Source organism: Neomonachus schauinslandi, chromosome 10 (assembly GCF_002201575.2).
Source record: "Neomonachus schauinslandi chromosome 10, ASM220157v2, whole genome shotgun sequence".
Lineage (NCBI taxonomy): Eukaryota > Metazoa > Chordata > Mammalia > Carnivora > Phocidae > Neomonachus > Neomonachus schauinslandi.
This window is the reverse complement of record NC_058412.1, coordinates 72,104,207-72,126,664: the sequence shown is the minus strand read 5'-3', so window position 1 is coordinate 72,126,664 and position 22,458 is coordinate 72,104,207. Positions and strand designations below refer to the sequence as shown.

The window sequence follows — 22,458 nt, the reverse complement described above, 5'->3', positions numbered from 1 at the left end:
GGGGGGGGGGGGGGGGGGGCCGCCGGGGGGGGCGCCCCCCCCCCCCCCCCCCCCGCCATCTCTGTCTGGGCTGTCAGCTCACATGCTCTGCTTCCTTGTGTTTGGGTTCTATTGCTTCCCTTCCGGGCACAGTGGGATCTCTGCTCCTTGAGCCCTTTTCCTAAATGGAGCTTCCCCTGGCTGTGCGCAGAGGGCAGGCTTACCCAGCTCCCCTCCGCTGATGGCCTCTGTCTCAGGGTCTCAGCTCCGCATTCCAGGGATGGAGGGGCCACCGGCGCCCCGGCTGTGGCCAGTGGTCAGGCCACAAGATGCGCAGAGCTGCCCCTCTCCTGCCAGGATGGGGTGGCAAGGACAAGAGCGGGGCAGGAGCCACCCTGGCGTGAATGCCAGAAGCCGACTTGGGTCTGAATCTCACTCCCCGGTTGAATGTAGCTCCTTGATGGGCCTCTGCCGGGGGCAAGATGCCCCTCACAGGGGGCCGTGACTGTGACGTCTGGGTGGCAGTGGGGCTTTCGGCCCCCTAACTGTGGGGTGGTGCCAGTCTTGGTTCTCAGTGGCACTGATGTCAGTACACAGGCACAGGGACGGACGACGTTCCTGGGCCCTTAGAGGCCTGTGGGCCGTGCGTGGGCGCGGCGGAGACCCCCCAGCTGTCTCCCGCTCCCTGACCGGCCTGACCGCTGTGGGTACCCTAGACGGCTCGTGAGGACTGCCTTGTGCGTGCCCCTCTTCGTGTCACGTGACACGTGTGATGGCGTGTGCCCACGTGACCTGCATCGGTTGGTCCCTTTCCAACTGGAGCAGTTCTTCCTGCTCCCAGGACAAAAACAACCTCGGGCCTTTTTCCCCTGAGAAGTATGAGCTCCCCGTGTCCGGGCGCGAGCTCACAGACAGAGCCAGAGTGGCAGCCCACCCATTCTGCAGGGTTGGCGGTGTCCCCAAGACCCAGGCCCAGGGCCCTGCCCATCCCCCGGCCCTGGCTTCCCTCTCTCTGCTGCACAGGGCAGGCGCAGACAGAAGCCAGATGGTGAAAGGAGCTGTCACAGACTGGCCTGGCCCTGGGTCCCTGCTCGTGGCAGAGTAAGCTCTAGGGAGCTAGGCTGTCTCGGGAGAGGGAAGCTTTTCCCTGTGAGAGGCCGTACCCTGTGACGCTGAGCCCAGGCCCTTGGGTTACAGGGAAGAGGTCCAGGGAGTCGCTGACAGAGGAAACAGCCTGATTTCTTCCACTTAGTGGCGGTGTGTCTCAGACAAGCCACCTGGCCTCTGGTCACGCTGCCCACACATGAGGAATTGCAGTCCCGAGTGTCCCAGGCTGGTGACTGAGCGGCCTGCATGCCGAGGCCGGGAAGGCCCTCCCAGTGACCTGCGCCTCTCCTCTTTGCAGCTGGAGGAGGCAGAGCGCTTTGCCATGGTGGTGATCGACCTCGGGGAGGAAGCCGGGGAGTTCCTTGCCAAGGGCTACCTGGCACTGGGCCTCACATACAGCTTGCAGGCCACTGACGGTGAGTGCCAGGGTCCGGAGCCTCTGCTTGGGGGGCTTAGGCTTTCCGGTGGCCTCTCGGGTATCTCGTCCCACCAGTGCCCACCCCCCCTCGCCTGGCACATCTCCAGTGAGTACACACACTCACACACCCCTCAGTCCCATTTCCACTCTTTTACCCAGCCTTCATCACTCTCACACATGCCCTCTTCGTGGACGCACCCTTCAAGGCCCAGCCCCAGCCCCTCAGCAGAGCTGATCCCCTCCTCTGGAACTCCTGTGTGCTCGCAGTCTGTAATATGCTGCCCGCCCGGGTCCCACAGTGTCTTTATCCTGTTTTGCTCTTACCCTCAGCACTGCTGTGTCCTTCTGGGGTCTTTTAAACTTCCCTTGACACATGGCACAGTGCTGGGTACACAGTCGGTTTAATTTATACTTGTGCTTGGAGGCTGGGTTCCACTCTTCCTGCCCTGAGCCTGGCATCCTTTCCCGAAGCCTGCCAGCTCAGCCGCGTGGCCCCCCAGCACTGAGGCAGCCCACCTACTTCTGTGTGCTTGCAGGCAGGGGAGCGATGGGGTCCCGTGCAGACTAAACCTGGAAGAGTAATCTGACCAGGGCTGGGCTGGGACCTGGGTGACAGTCATTTTAAAGCTTACCAGGTGGTTCCGTGTGCAGCTAAGGCTTCAAATGCCTGCCCTTAAAATTTAACACTGAAAAATTGTAAAAATGGTTAAAAAAGAGGAGGCCTGTGGGTAAGTAAGCCCAAGGAGGCAGGCATCAGCCCATGGAGCCTCTCTCAAGGCTCAGGTAGCAAAGAAGGCAAAGGAATGGAAGGAGCTGGTGTGCCAAGACACATGCTGGGAAGCTGGGGCCAAGCGGACACCCCACACCCTCCCCCAGTGATGAGGGTGGTGGGCGGCAGTAGTCCAGAGCTGCTTGAGTGCAAGCATTTGCCAGATAGGGCCCTCATCGGGCCTCTCCCTGCAGAGCTTGTGTCCCCGGGATGGGGCAGGGCTGGGTCCGCAGCCCTTCAGCAAGCCCTCATGGCTCTGTCTCCGTCTTGTCTCCTGCAGCGACTCTGAAATCCAAGCAAGATGAGTTGCACCGGAAAGCGTTGCAGACCCTGGAGAGGTGAGGCGGGCCCCGGCCCAGCAGAGGCACCAGGTGGCACATTCACGCGCTTTATCTTCCTGGACCCTCTGCTGGAGGCAGAATGAAGGTTTCTGGCCCCATTTTATTGACAGGAAACCAGGGCTCTGAGAGCTCCCGCGGGAAGCAGGGACAGGCCTTTGGGGTTGGGTGGGCAGGCTGAGCCTTCTGTGATGGTAGGGTGCCCCCAGGCTCAGCCCCTCCCCTCTGGAGCTCAGCACTCTAACGTGGGAATCAGAGCCCATGATTGTTGTGAGAATTCTGTGAGACAAAGCTAGAAAAGCACCTTGTGTATGTGCCTTAAGCATAGCAGGGGCTCAAAATTGGTGTTTGCCTCCTGCCAGCCCCTCTCTGACTTGAGGCCTGTGAGGACTCCCCACACCAGTCCTCACAGAGATTTCCTGGCAGCCAGGGTCCTGGAGGGAAGGAGGGAAGGGATGCCAGAGAAGCCCCTCCCCTGTGGTGGCCCTCCCTCCCTCCCTCAGACCCATCCTTGCTAAGCCCCTGCCTCCTCCATAGCCTTGGGCCCCACCTGAGCATCCTTCCGCCCGCTCCTCTGGCCCAACGCAGGGCTCTGCCCTCTGAGCCCTGTGGGTCTTACTCCCCCCGAATACTGCTGTGGAAGCTGCTGGCTTGGGGCCTGCCCTAGACTCCTTGTGCCATCTTTATGGGAACATATTAGCACATCCAACCCCTCTCTGGGGCAGGTTGTTCCTGAACCCAGGGAGGTAACAGAGTCCCATCAGGGCCAGTCCCCACTGAGCTACCAAGAGCCAGCACTTCATTCCCAAGGCTTCTCTCCCAGAGAGGCCATTCCCAGTCCCTCAACCTGCAGGAGTGTTCCCTTCTGTCTTAGGGTGGGGAGGTCAGGCTCCAGGCTCTGTACAAGGCCACCACAGGGCCTCAGCCAGCTCTCCTGGAGCCTGCCGCCCACGGGCTGCTGCCGCCATCCTCCTCCGCCGGGCACCCTCTGAGAACCCCCGACATACCGCCCTGCAGCACCCAGCAGAGGGCTGGCAAGCTGGAGGCCCACGTCACACAGCGGGTGCTCAGTCCTTGCTCACTGACCTGTCACTCTCCCCATACAGAGCCCAGCAGCTGGCGCCCGGTGACCCCCAAGTCATCCTCTATGTCTCCCTGCAGCTGGCCCTCGTCCGCCAGGTGGGTTGTCACATTTCCTAACTCCCAGGTCCCTGAGGGCTGTGGAGCTGCTCCTGCTTTGCTCAGCCACGTGACCCTTTGCAAGGGACTTGACCTCTCTGAGTCCCTGTTTTCTTGTCTGTTGAGTGAGCACCTTCGTACTGCACCTCCGAGGGACCCAGTAAGGATTGAGTCAGAAAATATGGTAAAGCCCATGGTGGGCACACAGGAAGGGATTATTCTCTGCCCTCAGGCCCCCTTGAAGAGTTCGGTCTCCTGAGAAGTTGCTGAGTGACCGCAGGAAGCATTTATGTCCTCACCTTCCACCAAGCTTTCCCCATGGGGCTCCTGACTTCCAGGTCCGGGGTGAGGCCCTTGGAACCTCTCTGCCACTCTCCCCAAAGAACATCACTCTGCTCTGGTGTTCCAAAGAACACAGGCGCAAATACCTGAGAGCACTTTATTTTTAGCCCTCTATAAAAGCATCGGTCCTTCTCTTGCCAATCAACTTCATGATAAACCTTCGGTGATACATTTTTTAAAATCTTGAATTATTCAGCCACCTCTGATGAATGGTGTCTGTCCTCCCAGAGAGATGGCGGGGCCAGGCCAGTGGAGCCTGGCACTCAGTTTCCTGGGGGACCCCAGATCTTGGGAGCCCCAGGGAGCTGAGGACCCTTGCATGGGCTCTCAGCTAGACCTGGCCCACCTGAGTCTGATAGCCGCCAGCCTATCCTGCTCAGAGCACGTGACAGCTGAGTAATGACAGCTGTGAGTTTGGATACTCGGCCCAGGATAATGGGCTTCACCCTGCAGAATCACGGGCAAGCTGAACCAGTGGCCACGGTAACCTGGCTTCCTTCCCTTTCCTTGAACTTTCCATAAAAGGAGGTTCCCGTGGGCGGAGTCCGGGCCTGGCGCTAGGCCTCACCGTGTGCGCAGAGGCTGGGGGGAGAGCGGGCCAGGGACCGAAGGCCCCAGCTGGCCTGCACCATAGGCCCCCTCGGGGAGCACGGGCGGCCCATGTCTGAGGTGTGGTAAGGAGCAAGACTTTCTAGAAGAGACTCCCGAGGTTCCTGGCAGGATAGGGCCCCGATGTGGAGAGAGTTGCAGGAGCCGAGGAAGTCTCCAGCCCTGAGGGCATGAGAGAACACAGCCCTCAGGATGAGAAGGGAGCGTCTTACTGCTCCACGGCTGCCTGGGCTCTGGGGGCTTGAGGAGGGACAGGCACGTCTCACACACGTGCAGGACTGTGCAGAACGTTCTCTTACGTCATCTTGCCCTCGCGGCCACTGGCACAGGCAGGACCGTCCTCCTCATGTTATAGCTAAGAACTGCAGCTCAGAGAGGTCACCCGAAGGCTCCAGCTAGGAAGTGGCAGGGCTGGCATCCATGCCCCCACCTGACCCCAGAGCCGAAGCTCTGGCCACGGTGGGCCTCTGGGTCGGAAGAGGCGTTTGTGTGTCAGCCTCCATCCCTACATGCACAGGTGCGGAGGAGAGGCCACCTCTAGGTCTGCACACAGGGACCTGGGTGGCCTCCATAGAGCCCCGCATCCACCCAGATCCTCTGTGCTGCACCATAAACCTGCTCCTCTTTACCCCCGAGCAGCAGCTGGCTGCCCGAGCCTGACTTGGGACAGCAGATCCCTCTCACCATGGTACTTAGGGCTGTGTTTTCTCGTCAGAGCACCAGCCCCGCCCCCCAGGATCCTGGGGGGGAAGGTTGGGCCTTGGAGAAGGTCACTAAGCTGGCAGTCTTCTCGGGCAGATCTCCAGCGCCATGGAGCAGCTGCAGGAGGCCCTGAAAGTGTGCCGGGATGATGCCAACGCTCTCCACCTGCTGGCGCTCCTCTTCTCGGCCCAGAAGCACTACCAGCATGCCCTGGACGTGGTCAACATGGCCATCACGGAGTATCCCGAGAACTTCAAGTGAGTTTCCTGTGGACACGGCTGGGGGCTGGCCTGCCACAGACGGGTGCCCTTGCACACCCCCACCCTGCCACACACTGATTAAGTGCCTACTGCATGCACACCCCCTGGCTGGAGGGTCAAGGTGGGGCAAGGCCCCGTGGGGTCAGAGAAGGGCTCTGGCGTTGAGTGCCAGGAGGCGCCAGCGGGGAGTGGCGAGCTCTGTGCAGCAGCTGCGGGCCCCACGGGGGCTACGTGGACCACAGAGGAGACTGTGTTCAAGTGCACATGCTCGAGCTGCTTCCACCCCGCCCTGGGCTCTGCATCTGAGCCACATGGAGACACTAACTTGTGTAACTTAATCATAACCCTGGCACAGCCAGCCAAGGATGAGCTTCTAACGCTGGCTGGGCTGGCGGAGGCCAGGTGAGCCATCTCCCTGCCTCCAAGCAGGCCACGGGCATTGGGGAAAGGGGTTCTCTCCTTCCAGAGCAGTCCTGGCCTCTCCCTCCATCCTCAGCAACTCCACATCCCCCCCACCAGGCCACACTGCCTAGATGCCCCTCTCTTTAGAGCAGGGTTCACGCTGCATTTGGCCCAGGCCATGGTGGGTGTGGTAGGATGAGACTTTCCTGCCCCCACCTATTACATGGAGGACCCACTGCCACCCAACCAGGACACTGGGGAACAAGAGCCGTGCTGGGCCAGATGAGGCAGGAGGGTGCGTTGCTCTGCAGGAGGGAATGAGGAGGTTTGTCATCTTTGGATTTCTGCCCTCTTCCCCCAAGGCATGTGACACTGGGTATAATAGACCTTGTTTCTCTGATCCCTGTGAGCCCAGGATGAGGGGCCCCTGAGCACCCCCATTCCCACCATATTCCCCCTTCGGGCCTGAAGAAGGGCTATTTAGAGCCAGCCAGGGGCTGTCTTGCTTCAGAGAGCAGAAAGAAGCATGGTGCTGGCTCCCTGGAGGGGGACTCACAAAGCATCAGGGGAAATTGGTGGGCCCCACAGCCGTGTTAGGTGATAAAGGGAAGCTGCAATTATCCCAGCCCAAGGAGGTTCCTCCCTTCATGTGCGGAGCCTGGGCATCTGCCTCTGTCCGTCCCTAGCTCATCGGGGACAGAGCTGGCTTTCCTGTGCCGTTGGCCTCCTTCAGAGGATGCCATGGGTAGCTTTGCCTGCAGACCTTACAGGATGACTTTGTCCTCACCAAGGCTAAGAAGGGTGTTTTGGGAGCAGCAGAGAGCCCTTATGGTAAGCTCCCCAGTGTGCCCCACTGAAGAGCAGGCCCCAGTGAATAAAGCCAAGGGCGGCATTCCCCCTGCAGGTCAGCCCTGCTTCTCCTAGTCCACACTGAGCCTCTGCCCACAGCACCCTGACTCCTGACCCTTCCTGTCCTCTGCCGTCCTGTCTCAGGTGGGGCTCAGGTGCCCACAGCCAGGTGTAAGCAGAGCTGATGCGTGGCCAACTCAACAGAGCCCATTTACATTCAGGAGATGGCCCCGACTCTTGGCCTCAGCCCTGCATTTGGGAGATTACTAAAATTGAAATCAGTTCCCTTGTAAAGGCATGTAGTTTAGGGAATACTAAAACATAAAATAGTGTGTGTGGACAAGAGATGAGTTCCCTTGTCTCATTAATCCCAAGCACAATACAGCAACACCTACTGTGTAGAAGTTTTTTTTTTTTTTTACTTCTAGTGAAAATATACACAGGACAAAGGTCCTCCTCTCCCAGTACCAGTTACCTGGCTTTTTCCCAAGCTCCACTCTCATGACTGTCAGGCAGAGTCTGACCTACTGCTGCCAGCCATGAGTGTGCATGTGTGTGTGTGGATGCACGTGTGTGTGTGTGTATGTTTACTCTATTGTCAGTTAGGCTTTGATGGAAACAAAAACTGTGCGGAGGAAAATCTTAGACTCCTAGAGTGGGGAGGGGTTCTGGCCCTGCCCCAGGTCAGAGTGTGTGTCCCAAGAAAGAGAGGCTGGGCCTGCCATCAGATGTTGTTTGACCAGCCAGTCCTTTTCCCAAGTGCAATGTTACCTGCCAGTGGAGACTATCTGGGAGCAGAGGGGAACAGAGCTGTCCTGATGGAAATGGGGCAGGGGATTCTCATGCTGCCCACCTGGCTCTTCCTCGGGCCCCCAGTCCCAGCAAGGAGCCTCCCATTCCAGCGCCTGGCATCTTGCTGCAGTGTCTCTTCCTAATTTTGGGCCGAATGCTTTCTGCTGGCAGAATCACGTCCCCTGGCCTGATGTGGGGAGGCTAACGGCACTTTTTGAAAATCTGCTTGAAGCCCACAGCTTGTGGGGAAGGAAGGAGTGTTGGGTCTGGAGGGCAGCGCTCTGGCTCTCCCTCAACCCCCAGCCCACCTCAGGGGAGGTGCCTCCTGGGCTCCTGGGCTGGGTGAGGAAGCCCCCTTCTCCCCAGTCTTCCTCCCCCTTGTCGGTAGTGTGTGTGCCCTTCCCCTCAAGGGTGCTCCCTCCCTCCTGCCCCACCTCACTCAGGGGCTGACTCCTTCACAAGGAGATGCTTCACTCGCTGGAAGTGTCTTCGTGGGGGGTGGGGAGAGGTGGTCCTTGCCGAGGTTGGTGACTCCCCCTTGTGAGGCCCATGGGTGGGCTTCTGGGCCTCCAAGAATGCCTAGACCTGAACCCTAACAGTTGTGCCTATGCGCCTGGGTCCAGGGAGATGGCTTTCACCAGATCCTCTATGGAACCCTAAACCCAAAACAGGTGACAAGCCCCTCTTCAGTGCAGACTGTGTTCGTGGTCAATTTGTAGGATAACTGTGCTCCTCTGTGTCACCTGTGTCCCTATTTCTGCTAGCAGGAGCCTTCTGAAGGGGCAGGTTCTGCATGAGAACAGAGCTGCCCCATCCAGACACCACAAGGTCACTGCTAGGGCGTCAGGAGCTCGGGCCATGGGGCTGGCAGCAGGGAGACCTCTCTGAGGTCTGAGCCCAAGGTGGGAAAGAGTTTGAGTCCCAGCCCTAGGGTTCTTCTGTTTTGTGTCACTGCAGAAAGGGGACCAGAGCATCCCATTCTCCGTGGTGCCTCACTCTGCAAAGTCTGCCCATGTGGGGACAGTAGGGATAGAGAAGCAGTGGCAGATTCTTTATCTCGAAGCCACCGTGAGCCCCTCCCCTCCAGGGCCATGAGGACCCCTGTCCTGATTGAAGCCAGGCCCAAAAGGCTACAGAACTAACTAAAAATAAATAAGGGCGCGACTGGCCTCCTAAACTGTGAGACAATACATTGCTGCTATCTTTATTTTATTTTTTTTAAAGATTTTATTTATTTGACAGAGAGAGAGACAGCGAGAGAGGGAACACAAGCAGGGGGAGTGGGAGAGGGAGAAGCAGGCTTCCCGCTGAGTAGAGAGCCCTATGTGGGGCTCGATCCCAGGACCCTGGGATCATGACCTGAGCCGAAGGCAGACGCTTAATGACTGAGCCACCCAGGCGCCCCTTCTGCTATCTTTAAAAAAAAAAAAAAAAAAATCAACCCTTAAAAACAATACATATATACAGGAGGTTGGGAGGGGGTGTGGAAAATCCCCTGACCACAGCTCTGTCGGAGTGACCATAGAGCGTGATCACGGCTCTTTGCGAATAAGGCACGACTGGTTCCCCACAGATGGGACGGCAGAGTACAGAAACGTGTGGATTAGCAGGAAAGGTCACTGAGCCTGTTACTGGCCAGGGATCACTGAAAAATGTCACCGCTCTTCCACGGAGACTGCGCCCTGCTTCTCTAGCCGCTCCCCGCGCCGGAACAAGTGGCGTGAGGCTCCAGCTGTTGCCACAGCAGATAGTTCACCAGCTGGGCCAGTAAACACCATGGCCGCAAAACAAAATCCATCCCCCTTCAGCCTGGCCTCCGTGTCCCCAGCGAGGTCTCCATGTGCGAGCCCGAGGTCTGTATGCCACCGGGAGCCCCCCCCCCCCCCACCCTGGCCCTGAAGGCTGCTCTGAGGGGCTGAGGCTTTTCAGCGGCTCTTGTCGTGCATTGGCTCCCAGCGGCTGTCTTAGTGAAGGAAGAGGCTGAAAGGCCAGTGTCGAGGGAGGAGGGGGTCTGGCACGGGGCCCGGGGGGGGCGGCCAGTGGGCGGAATGGAGCCCTTTCCATGTGAGCTTCTCTCCATGTGAGGGTCACAGTGGGGCTCCTGCCCTCCCGGTCGTTGTGTCTCTCACCTGTGCCACCTCCAGCGGCTTGCCCAAATGCCACACCCTGACATCTGCCCTACCTGCCTCTGCCTCCAAGGCCTGTGGCGAGACTCAGACAAAAGAAGGTCTGGCGGTGGGCTTAGAAGCGTGTTCGAGGGCGGCAGTGTGGAGGGGTCTGGAAGGCAGCGCACCAGCCGCGTGGGACCCGAGGGTGGGCTGCGTAGTGGGCGCAGAGCTGGGGGAGGGCGCCGTTCGTGCGAGGCCCGGGAGGCGCGGGCAGAGGCGGCAAGCCCCGTGACAGGTGTGGGAGCTCCTTAGCTGCACAGGAGGCCACCGTTCCGCCAGGCAGGCTGAACACTGCTGGAGAAAAACCCAGCCCTTGTGGAGCTCAACTTCTGAAAATCCCCCTAAATTCAGGGATTAGAAAGCAAAGCAAAGACAATCTTGATTTGAGTGCTGCGGGATGACCTTTAGTTAACGGAGCTTGGGTTTAAAAGGCAGAAACGTGATGAGGCAGAGACCGACGGCCCCGTGGGGACAGTGTGAACTTGGCACGGGGGCAACCAGACACGTTGCGCAGCGTCCTGAGATCCTGAGGGCTTCCCACCAAGTCCTGGACACATGTGCTGGCCGGCCTGCAGGGGGCCTCAGGGGGGCAGCAAACTCCCTATTTAGAGCCGGTGTCCAAGCCAGGCCCCGTGGGCCGGAATGTGCGTGGTCTCGTCCTGTGTTAGCTCCGGGCTGCCTGTGCTAGTCCTGGCCACGGAACGCAGCTGGGAGGCTCGGGGTGGCGGTGGGGGGCAGGGGTATGGGGTCAAGGGGAACAGGCCACTGATAAGCATGGCTTCTGAAGCTGGGGCTCCAGGGGCCCTGGTTTTAGGTAACAGATTCCTTGTGCTTTAGTCAGTGCGCTTGTAGTGAAGGTCACCATGGTAACCAAACAAAATTCCTAGGCTTCATGATGGGAGCTTTCCAGTAACCAGTCTGTCAGTCACTGCCCCCACCCAGACCTGGCAGCCGGCCAGACTGGTTTTGAAAAACCCAGACCACGGGTAGACTGGCGGGTGGCAGCGGAGGCAACTGGCAAGACCACCTCCTCCCGCCCCACCCTGGGGGTCCCATTAGGCCCTTGCGGGAGTTTCCGCCCGGCTCAGCCCAGCCCAGGTCCCGTGGGACTTGGGAGATCCTAGGGGATGGTGTGTCAGAGCCCCCAGCGCAGGAATAATACGGCCCTCTCTGCAAGCTGGAACTCGCCGTGTGTAAACAGACTGTCGCACAGCCATCTCCCCCAGGAAACCTTGGCTGTTTTGGAAAATGTTCGAGCTGATAACTAGGCTGAGCTGGGGCCAGACCTTGGGTGGTTCTGGCTGAGGCTAACTGTGGCCTCAAGGGCACCTCTCTGATCTACCTGGCCTGCCTCACCTTTTTCTCAGGTTATTTCTGTTGGTGCCTTCCACTAGGCAGAAGGATCGGAGTCCCGGGACTGTGTTAACATTTCTGACTTAAACCCAGTGTGTTTATTGGATGGCTCTTATTAAGGACTTGTAGTAGATCAAAAAGACACTTAAAATACCAACACCCACACTCCAGTGAGGGGGCTGGAATCGAAGGTATTAGCACAAACATAGTTTATCACTTTGCCGGATTCGTTACACATGTCTGGCTCGAACAGCCCCCCCACCGTGAGGACAGGAGCCAGGGGTTAAACTTGCAGGCCCTGGGGCTGAGGGAAGTGCTAAGCCCGGCAGAATGACTGGCACCAACGCTTTCTTCCCCAAAGGTCAGTTCCTCATCAGCTAAGCTGGTTTGACATTCAGCATTTCCCTTTGCTGGTTGTTCTGTGGAGCCTCCTGTGATCTTGCTCCGTGGGACACTACAGTCGGGGGCCTCGGTCTCCCCCTGCCAGTCTGCTTATGCTCAGACAGGAGGGTTGATGACCCAGCTTGTTTGGTTTCAGGAAGAGAAGGAAAGGAAGGTATTATTTGCAGTGTTTTTTGTTTTTGTTTTTTTTCCCAAAGTTATTCTTAATTTGTTTTGAAGTGATTTTAGCTCTTTGTTTCCTGATCCTCACTCCCTCATCTCCCAGCCTACAACATTTGCGGGAGGCAGGCACTGCGGCCCAGCCCCAAGACAAAGCCTTTCCGCCCCAGGGAGAGAGGACATTCTTGCCCATGAGGCAGGGCTGGCCTCCCCTCTGCAGTGGGTGGTCTTTGGGTCCCCCAGGGTTCTGCTCACTGGGCAGAGGTTACAGATCAAGACCAAGGTGTTTGCTTCTCAGTGATTTACACCAGGCTGGGACCCTACCTTTCTTCTACCTAGACCTTCTCTCTGGAAGTTCCTGAATGGTCATGGAAAGGCTCTGCAGGGTTTGTATTCTTATCTGTCAAGATCCTGCGTTTGTGTTTGGAGAGTCAGCTGGAGATAACTGAGGTAGGCGGCAGCTGAAGGAAGCAGGGCCTGGAGGCCTGCTGGGTCAGCCGTGGGTCAGCACAGATAAGAATGCCTAGCCATCCATCCGGCCACAGGCGTGCTTAGGTGCAGGCTTGCTCTCAGAAATGCCCTGAGGCTGTTCTCCAGGCGGGGCAGGGCCTTTGAAGCAAGGAGTGGCTCATTTCTGGAAGCAGAAGCTTGCTGGCTGTTGATGTTTCATACCTCAAAGTTAGTTCATTTTGAATGAATTCATTAAGAGGTGGTGGATCAGTGTGAGCCTCAAAAGATGAGGGAACATAGGTCAGTTAATGCTCCAGACTCAAGGGGAAATCATTGGTTTTTAGGGCTAAGAGCCGCCGTCAGGGTCGCTTCCATGTTGGGGGTTAGTCTCTAGGAAGGTGAGACAGCTGGGCTTCACTCTGGCCTTCTGCCTTTCAGGGAGGTCACCTGTTGGAGTCACTTTAAAATAAGACCCTCAAAGAGCACGTGTGTGAGTTTAACCAGTTATTTTCCCTGGTGGAGTCTCCCAAAGGCGTGGAATTTGGAGGAGTGTGTGCGACGCGTATCACCCTGCACCTGCCTGGCTTCCTGGGCCACTGGGTAGAGCCAGGTGTTGGAGCCAGATGACTCCAGCCTGAATGGGGGTGAGGGGGTGGCCTGCTCCTTCCTTGCCCCCATCCCATACTAGGGGTGGGGCGTCCGCACCGGCTCCAAGCTGTCACCCCTGCTGGGCCAGCCCACCCGTTCCACTTTGCCTAGAAGCCTCCCACCCCTCATCCCGGTTGGTCAAAACTGAAACCTGAACTACTCAATTGAGCACTGGATTCTCTTCTGGTTTGTTTCCTGATTGCCTTAGATACACTGTTTGAACTTCCCCTTTGGAGCAGAGACCGTGGCCTACGCCCGGCTCCCGCCTCCTCCCTGCGGGGGCCCCACGGCTGGACGCCCAGCGCACCCCAGTAGACCCTCCGACGGGTAGACCGTGGGAGTGGTTTAGTTCGTTGCTCTGGGGGGAAGGAGGAACCCCACACAGATGTTGGCGTCTTACAGCCTTCACTCCACTTACCCTGTTTTCTTGCTTGGGTGTGTTTATTTTCTGCTCTTTACAGCCCTCCTTGAAAAAACTGGGAAAGCTAAAAGCTAGATGGTATCTCAAGGCCAGACAGCTGGTACAGGGCAGAGAGCGGGGGCTAGAACCCAAGCCAGGTGGCAGGCAGGCTGAACAGCCCTGAGAAGCTTGAACCCCATGAGCTTTGATGATAATAAGAGAGCAGTACGCCCGGTGCTTGCTCTTGGTGGCAGGCACTACTCTGGACACCCCACAAGCTTTAAGTCCTCATCTCCTCAGGGACCCGGGGAGGAAGAACAACCGCCCCCCGTTACTCCCATTTTACACAGGAGGGCATAAGTAAGCAGCTGTACACGATCAGGCCTGGGTAAATGATGGCAAGTGGGGCAAACCTGGATTGGGCACTTTATGAAGTGCGAGCCCCCCGCTAGGCCTTTCTGCACATTTTTTCCCACAGAAGAGCCCCACCCCCACCCCCACCCCCGGGTGTACAGATACTGTCATTCCCATTTTACGGATACAAAACTAAAGTTCTGAGAAGGTAAAAGGACTTGCCCTGGAGGCCCCATGGCTAGAAGAAGGGGAAACCGGGGTTTGAACTTGGGTCATCCGACGCGGAGCCTGTCGGATGCGGGGCGCGGAGGATGGGGCCCACTCCTTGTGTTTCCCCGTGCGGTGTGCAGGCTCTGGCCTCCCGGCCCTGGGAAGTTAGACTTTACAGAGGCGTGGCCGCCTGACTCAAAGAATAGCCTGCTTTTTCACTCAATTATGTGTTTTCTGTAAAAATAGAACTCTTCATTAAAACAGCACGGCACAGCCATCAGGCGGAATTACTAATTACTGTCCTTTAAAGAGATAATTCCCCCTTGGGTGCATTTGCCACACCTGTCGCCATCCCCTCCCCCACGTGGGGGCTCCCAGGATGCCCAGGAGCCAGACGCGTGGGGCTGGTGGGACCAGGAAGAATGGACAGTTCCACGGGACACTGCAGCCTCTCTTCCTTGGACTTCTCCCGCAGCTCCCTTGTGGCTCAAACTCCTTCTGTTCTTCAACATTTGTTGAGTGACGTTAGGTCCGTCGCTGGGGATGCAAAGATAAGAAAGACGTCCCCACCGGACACAGGGTCTGCTAGGGAAGACGCTCAGTGATGGCGTGGGCTGGGGAGACCTGGCTTGTGGGGTGGCTGTGCGCCGGGGCTGCCTTTCTAGGGCTCTGTCGCCCTTAGTCCTCCCAGCAGGCCTTCCTGGGTGGTGCCGTGACCGGACGGTGCCGGGGCCTGGGTGTGTACCTGCTTTTGTCTGGTGCCCACGGCTGTTTCAGCACCAGGTCCCGTTTGCTGGGGAGTGAGCCACGGGCCGGAGGTGGCTGCGCTCAGGCGTTTACTGCATGTGCTGCGTGATTTTTTTTTTTTTTTTTAAAGATTTTATTTATTTGACAGAGAGAGACACAGCGAGAGAGGGAACACAAGCCGGGGGAGTGGGAGAGGGAGAAGCAGGCTTCCCGCGGAGCAGGGAGCCCGACGCGGGGCTCGATCCCAGGACCCCGGGATCATGACCTGAGCCGAAGGCAGACGCTTAACGACTGAGCCACCCAGGCGCCCCTGTGCTGCGTGATTTTATAGGGAGCCGTTTCCAGGAAGAGGAAAGGGAAAATGTGGACCCATTGTGCTTGCGCCCCACACAGCCCAGGCCCTTCCCTGCAGCCGCCTCTGCTCCTCACATACTCCCCTAGCACCAGGAGCTGGGTGCTGTGGGGGGCAGCCAGGGAGGGGACGCAGGAGAGAATGATCCGAGGCTCCTGGAAAGGGGGAAATGGACAGGATGACCTGTGACCCCTAGACAGTGCTTGCTTAGCTCCAGCCATCTTCCCAAAAATATCCCCTATTTACTAAATAATTCTTTTTCACAAATATTTTTTTTTGGAAGGGCTCATGTTCACCCAGTTTTGAGGATGTGCACCCTAAGATATCTCTTTATGGCAGGGGGAAAAAATGATCTGTCTTTGCCTCAGGTGGGAATGGCTCCAAATCTTAATCCTTTTGACAAATAATTAGCAGGCTGATCCTGCCCCAGGGCCAGGGGCCAGGCAGGGCCCAGGACACGAGGGAGGAGGAAGAGGTGGCAGATGCCAGGCAGACCGTGCATCCCCCAAGAACGTCCTCCGTCAGCCCCTGGCCCGAGTGGCTGGGCAGATGGGCAAAGATGCTGTGTGGGAACACACAGAGACTCCGGCCTCGCTGGTCTGCGTCTTCCCTCCCCCCCAGGAGGAGGGCTGACCCAGAGGCAGAAAGACTGTGCAAGGCTGAGGTGCTTCATGGTCTAGCAGGGGCTGGTCCTGTTCAGGTGGGCCGAGTGCCTGCCTGTGCCCCCAGGGTGCTGGACAGTGCAGGTGACGCAGGAGGTGGCAGGTCCCCGCCTTGACCAGAGCACGCGGTGGATGAGTGTGTGGTGGGGACGGTGGCTGAGGGAGCCCCGAACCTGGGCATGAGGTGGCCAGAGTGGACTACCCAAGCTCTGGTGGTATTCTTAGGGAGGGCGTGAGCTCCTGGAGAGTGGCCTTGTGGCCTCACTGGGCCTCCCTACGAGGACCAGGGTGCACATGCCACTTCGATTGGACGGAACTGTGGAATCCAGGACCCAGGACTCCTTCGGTAGCCCTAGCAGCCTCCCCCCTGGGGTGGGACAGAGCACATGGTGTGTTTACATGGACTCTTGCTCCTTCCTCTTCCCCAGAGAGAACACTCACTTTCACATCTGCCTTCGGATGCAAGGCGTGGGAAGGGCCCTCAGTCCTGTAAGACCTCGGTGTTTATTCCACACGGGCCTCCACAGCTTAACAAACAGGAAAGTGCCCGCAAGAGGGGGTTACGGCCACGGCTGCTTCACCTGGGCTTAGTCGGCTGGGCCTGCATCCACCCCCTCCACCACACCCTTCTTCAGCCCCAGGAGCCACGAGGAGGACCGCCTGCCTTGCCAAACAGGCCCCAGAGGTCGGGGGCTTTCTGAGAGCCTTCCAAGGCACGAGGCCTAGAAACCGCTTTGCCGGGTCTGCTAGGCCTGCAGTTTGGGAGCAGGAGTCCCTTTCCCCAGCCTCAGGGCCGGCCTGTGCTTGAGGACTGAGTGCAGCTGTGCGTTTCTCAGCGGCTGTGTTTAGGTCATTGCAGTTCATCTGGTGGGAGACATCACTCCTATTTCACTGGAACCTGTGACATGCCCTGCTGAGTGACAGTGGAGCTGGGACTTTGGCTCGGGTTTCTCACTCTGGGCCCGTGTGCATCCACTCTGAACGACATCACCATGCAGGGTCAGTGGTGTGGCCGTCCCTCTCCCAGAATGGCTCTCGTCAGGGTGTGAGAGGGCCCATAGGGGCCCATATCCCAGGCCTTCCAGTCTCAGGGACACTCCTTGGTTGTGCTTTTGGCTCTGCCCGGGTGACTGTCCTCCTCGATGAAGACCCCGAGTCCTAAGGAGCCAGACGCCTTCACGTCCTGCCCAGAACTCCCCCTGCTCCTCCCCAGGCCCTGAAAGACTTGGCTTCCAGACAGCTAAGAATGGACTCGGCCAGCACTTTGCTCATTGTGAGACACCATAACCCACTCTGCAGTGATGCGGCATCGAGCAGATTCCTCCCCTCCTTCCTAAGCAGGACCCAGCAGTGGGAAGTGGTGGTGTCAGAAATCAGATTTAACACGGATTGCGAGACCCTGAATGTGGCCAGATGATCGTACCAACACACATCTTCACAGAACTAAGCAGACACTGCGTGCTCACCTCTGTGCCGGGCCCTGGAGAGGCGGGGAGGACCCTGACGTGGCGGGAAGCAGGGCCCTGGCCGACGAGTCCCTGCCATCCATGTGGGGATGCGTGGCAGGACACAGGACAGAATAGATGGTGGTTTTCCCATCTGTAGGCAGGACTGGCCACAGACTGTTTCTAGATTATCTGAATTTAAAAATGCTCGATAGGAATGTATCTTTGTGATTAAACTCATAAGCCTATGTGGCAAAAAGATGAGTATATAGATAATGTACATAAATAGATAATATCTAGAGATACAGATTATGTAATTAAGTGCCAAGTAAAGACTCCTGACTATTCAGAGAAGGGCAGCGGTGGTCATGCTGGGGCTTCTCTGAGGAGGACTAGAACCACTGAATTAAGACAGTGGGTTTTTTTAAAGTCTCAGAATCTTTTCTTCAAATGATGTTTTAGATTCATTCGGTATGACACAGGCCTGCCAGGGGCTGGGCTGGTTGAAGGGGTGGGGAGCCCAGGCTCGCCCCCCGCATCCCCCGGCCCCCATGGCCAGCAGCTTCCCCGAAGCCCTGCCCGGAAGCATCGTGTTCGGTGAGGCTCCGGTGTGTTGCGTGGGCTGGGAAGTGTTGCCCACCGGCCACAGTGGCCCACCAGCGCTCGGCCAGCCTTCTCGTACTGTTGTGGGAAGAACCAGGCCCCCCGTGCATCCCGGCACACAGGATAGAGAGGGAGCCTGTACTTCGACAGAGGTGGGGAGGGGAGGGGAGGGAGCCCAGTGGTGAACTAGAGGCATGCCAGCAGGTGTGCAGATGACCAAGTCCGCCATAGTGAAGAGTATCCTGGAGGGGTGTGTGTACAGCCCCCATGGGGACATACAGAAGGTCCGAGGGTGACCTCTGCTTAGGAGCTGGCCGGAAGCTGGAGGGGAAGGGTGTGTCCCCAGCAAGGGCGATGACGTGCAGCAGGGCACGGATGAGTCTAGGAGCCTGTCCCCCAGTTCAGGTTGCTGCTAATACCCATATGAGTGGCACCCGGGCGCCCAAGGGCATCGGGAGGAGTGGCAGGAATGGAAGGTCGCTGCACAGAAGCATTTGGATTGATGTCATGGACAGTCCGGGCAGGTTTCTTTGTTGAGGAAGATCCCTCTTGGCAGTGCTCAGCTGTGAGACTAAGGAAATCTCAGGAGCTAATCTGGAGCCTCCCAGGATCCAGGATCCGGGAGCAAAGGATCCGACCAGAGGGTGACTGCCTGTTGGAGTGCTTGCCCCAGCCCAGAAAGGATGTGCTTTGGTTGAGAAATTCCACGCTGGGTCACTCACGGTAATGGAATGTCAGCAGCCGCGAGGATAACAGCCTGTGTTGGTAGAAGTCACTGTCTGCCAGCTCAGCTTGCAGCCACTTCTAGGTGCATGGTGTGGTCGGGTCTGCCGCTCATGCTGGCTCTCTGGGACACAGGGAGCAGGAGGGGGAAGGGGCCTAGCAGAGAGGAGCTGAAGAGGAGGCATGTCGGGGGAGATGGAGTGCCAGGGGAGTGCTCCTGGGCTGGGCTGCCTGGGAAACTGTCCCAGGAAGCAGCCTAGCCCAGCCCTGAGTGGCCCTGCCTAGATGTTCTTGACTTGACTTGAGCCTGGATATTCCCCGTGTCTGCGGGAAGGGGTTTTCACTCCTCATCAGCAGCTGCTCCAGCGTCTGGTTCCCCGCCCCTTCCCAACTCTTCACCTCTCTCCCCCAACTCCCAACCCTGCCCCACCCCACCCTCCTTTTCATCACACACCAGCCCCAGCAAGATCTCTTATCTCTACCTTCCCTGCATTGAATCTGATCCACCTGATTACCACCTGTGATCACCTGATTATCTGGGCACTTTTGTCATTTTTAGCACCAGTGGTTACCTTGAAGGCTGAAATTGTGTCTTCTATTCCAGATTCCTAAAGCAGAGGCTCCTAATACTTACAGAGTGTTGGGACCCTTCGAGAATCCAGGAAGGGAGAGTAGGGATGGCAGGGCCCGTTTTCCCCAGCAGCTGCCCACCAGGATGCAGAGACCACATTCCTGCCCAGGCCTGTGAGGTCCATGCTGTGGGGACCATGCTTTCTACCCTCAGGACTTTGTAGGCCAGCTGGGCAATTCATTAGCAGATGTTTTAAGAAGGGCACAAGGCGTCCTGAGCGTCTGGGAAGGTGGAATTAAGGTCAGACTTGAGTGGGGGATGAACATGGAGAGGTGAGGCTGGAGGGCGGGGGGTGGGGCTCCGAGTAAGGGAGAAGGTCAGAGGGGAAAGCTCCCAATCAGAGGCTGGCCTCCCCGTACGGTGTCTGCAGCCTCAGATCACAGGATGCGCGCTGTGTGGATGCAGGACTCAGCCTCTGTGAGGGCCTGTGTGCCAGGCTCGCATGGGCCAGCAGAACCACCAGGCAGCGATCAAGTACAGGGCCTGACAGTCACGTGCGTTTGTCCAACAGCGATGCCAGGATGAAAGGGTCTCACTGCTCACCACCCAGTGAGAACCGGAGTCACAGCCTTATTTGGGCCTCAGCGGTTCAGCCAAGTTCACTGCTGCCCAGGCAGCTGGTGTGCATCAGCGCGCCTGGTAGGACCCACGGTATAAAGAATGCAGGACTTCCATAGCTGTTAGTAAACCGCCACTGCCTTGAATTTCCTGAGTGTCCCCAGCTGCATTGACCCTCCCTCCCCCGGGACCCCAGTACTCCCCGACAACTGAAGGGCCAAAACCTGGCATGGCAGGATGCCCAGGCCCCCCACCCTGGTTCTGATGAGCAGTGTTCTGATGGTCTCCCTGTGTCCAGGGCAGAGAGAGGAAGTAGTCGGCCCCCATCCTGTGGTCCTGCCTTCTGGGGGGGCCGGCCCCTTCCCTCTCCTCCCAGCCCCCATCGGGGCCACATCCCCACATCCCACACCATCCTGACCTCAGAGGACTCTCAGTTTTCTGGTTAAAAGAGACTGTGAGGTTGCTCTCTCCCTTTACAGAGTGACTGTGTTCTCAATGGTGACCGGATAGGATCTGGTGGCACTTTAATCCTATTGCACATATAAGGGGAGCTGGCTATTTTCGGAAATCCAGTGAAGAATTCTTTGATAAAGTAGCACATGACTGTCCTCATGTATCCAGGGTCAGGAAACAGTCTGCAGTTCAATTGAGGAGATGTTAATTGAGCACTTACTGTGTGCTGCCCTTAGGGGACATTTCTTTGCCAGTTCCTTGCTTAGCTTCTTGCCTTGATTAAGAGTTGCCTTTTGGGTTTGTCTCTGGTATACAGGGCCCACTGGGGCCCTGTGGGGCGTGCAAATACAAGGATGGCTACATGTTCATTGAGGACGGTGCATACTGTGGGTGTGGGAAGGAAGAACAAAGAAGACTCGTAGCCACGCTTGACAGTGCTTCAGAGGCTGGGGCAGGAGGGTCTACGACCGGAGGCCAAGTGGATGAGGGGGACCGGCAGAATGGTGGGGCAGAATCCCTTGGGTCCCGGCCTAGGAGGAAAGCCAGGCTCATGCTAACTGCTACTGTCCCGCCCCGCAGCCTGATGTTCACCAAGGTGAAGCTGGAGCAGGTACTGAAAGGCCCGGAGGAAGCCCTCGTGACCTGCAGACAAATGCTGCGGCTGTGGCAGACGCTGTACAGCTTCTCCCAGATGGGGTGAGTGGCTGTCATCATCCCTGGGGTTGCCAGGGTGGATGGCGGCACTGGCGGGTGGCGGCTGCCGAGGCAACAGCCCACAGCCGAGTGGCCATGATGCCTGGGGCTGGTGACGGTATTTGAATCAGAGTGTGCTACCTGCTGCTTCTGGGGCCGTTTACATCCGTAGGCTAATTTTAACGTTTTGACAATCCTCTGTGAGGACAGAAAGACGCTGCTCAGGAAGCAGAAGTTCAGAGGGGTAGGAAGGAAGTCATTATTGAGCGTCTGGGCCAGGCGCTGGGATGGCCGCTCATATCTTAAAATGCTGTCAGACTTTATTTTCAGCCCAGGAGGGAAACTAAGGCTCCGAGACCTTCTAGAATTTGCCAGGGTCACTCACCTGGTAAAAGGTCGTGCTGGGGCTTGAACCTGGGACCCTGAGTCCCAGCCCTTCTGAGCCCGGCGCTTCTTCCTGGCTCCATTTGGAATCTAGAAGAGGAAGAGGAAGCTGAGTTCCTGAAGGGCCTGCCCCACCTCCTCACCTCACCCCCAACTCACCCACCGTCTCCACGCATCGTGTCTCCTACCCCAGTCCCCAGCCTGGGCTCCAGGTTTTTCCTGGGCCAGACGAGGCACTCTTGTCCAGGTTGAAGCTGCTGAAAGTCTTTGCTCAAATCCCCTCAGACACTGCAGCCCAAAGCAGGAAAGAGTCTTGTGCCAGGCAGGTTGGTTGCACTGCATTGTCCTGCTCCCCTGGTGCTCACCCCCTCCCCTTCCCTGAAATTGCTAGCTGTGTCATCTCCCAGAAGATCCCCCTCTGGTAGATGTGTTTGCATTTTCACAGGGACTCTGGGAGCCCAGAAGGCTTTCCCAGTCCCCAGAGGCATGTCTCTCTAATGGTGAAATTGCCAGAGGAGGCCCCGCGGTAATCCAACGGGGTTAAAACCCTTGGGCAAAGTTGGGTCTGCCTCTCTTTGAAGGCCTTTGAAAGGCCTGGGATTCTAGGGCAGAGCAGGACCCAGTGAGTGGAAGCTGCCAGAAGGAGGCTCTGGGCTGAGGGACTTTTCAGAAAGGAAATGGGGAGCTGTCTGGCCGCTGGGTGGTGTGTGGGTGAGGCCCAGACTCTGGTGTGAGGGGGACCTGCCCTGAGATGCTCCTTGCTCAGCCGCTCACTGGCTGCAGCCACTTGGGCAGGTCTACAGTCTGGCTCCCCTTACGGAGAGGAGCTGTCCTTGGAGGTGGCAGGGACTTTCCTCTTGGCTGGATGGCGGGTTGCCTGCTCATCCAGGTGGTCTTGGCAGGGCCCCTCTGAGCTGCAGCCCTGTCTCCCGGCATGTGGGCCCCTGCCCTGTGCCTCCCGTCCAGGCAGCAGATCTGTTCTCACAGAGCCTGGGGCTGTAGGTTCACGCTGGGGTCATTTTAAGTCACCACCCACACACTCATCTCTGATATGAGGGCCCAGTGGAGCTCCTCCTAGGTTCCCTAGGCACCTCTTTTGGGGAACCTCCCATAGCTCCCCACCCAGGGCGGGGTAGGGCTCAGCCGGGCCAGCTATCTGGAGTCAAGTTGCTAGGACCAGAGGGCGGGATCCTATATCCTCTTGGCTTTCCCTGGAAGGGGGGCATTCTTTCTGAACCTGGAGCCACAGAGCAGAAACTAGGACTTATGAAATCTGGTGTGGGGCAGCTGAGGCCAGAGGCCAGAATCCACAGCCTG

General features: G+C 57.8%; 1 protein-coding gene across 1 annotated transcript in view; it reads left to right on the top strand.

Annotated features, from left to right (window-relative positions):
• TTC7A (tetratricopeptide repeat domain 7A) overlaps positions 1-22,458 on the top strand; it is a 117,498-nt gene that overhangs the window by 69,297 nt on the left and 25,743 nt on the right. The window contains exons 12-16 of the mRNA XM_044918903.1: positions 1,385-1,502; positions 2,554-2,611; positions 3,718-3,790; positions 5,540-5,700; positions 20,644-20,760. Of these exons, the coding sequence (XP_044774838.1) occupies positions 1,385-1,502; positions 2,554-2,611; positions 3,718-3,790; positions 5,540-5,700; positions 20,644-20,760 (527 nt within the window). The remainder of the gene's footprint in view (positions 1-1,384; positions 1,503-2,553; positions 2,612-3,717; positions 3,791-5,539; positions 5,701-20,643; positions 20,761-22,458) is intronic.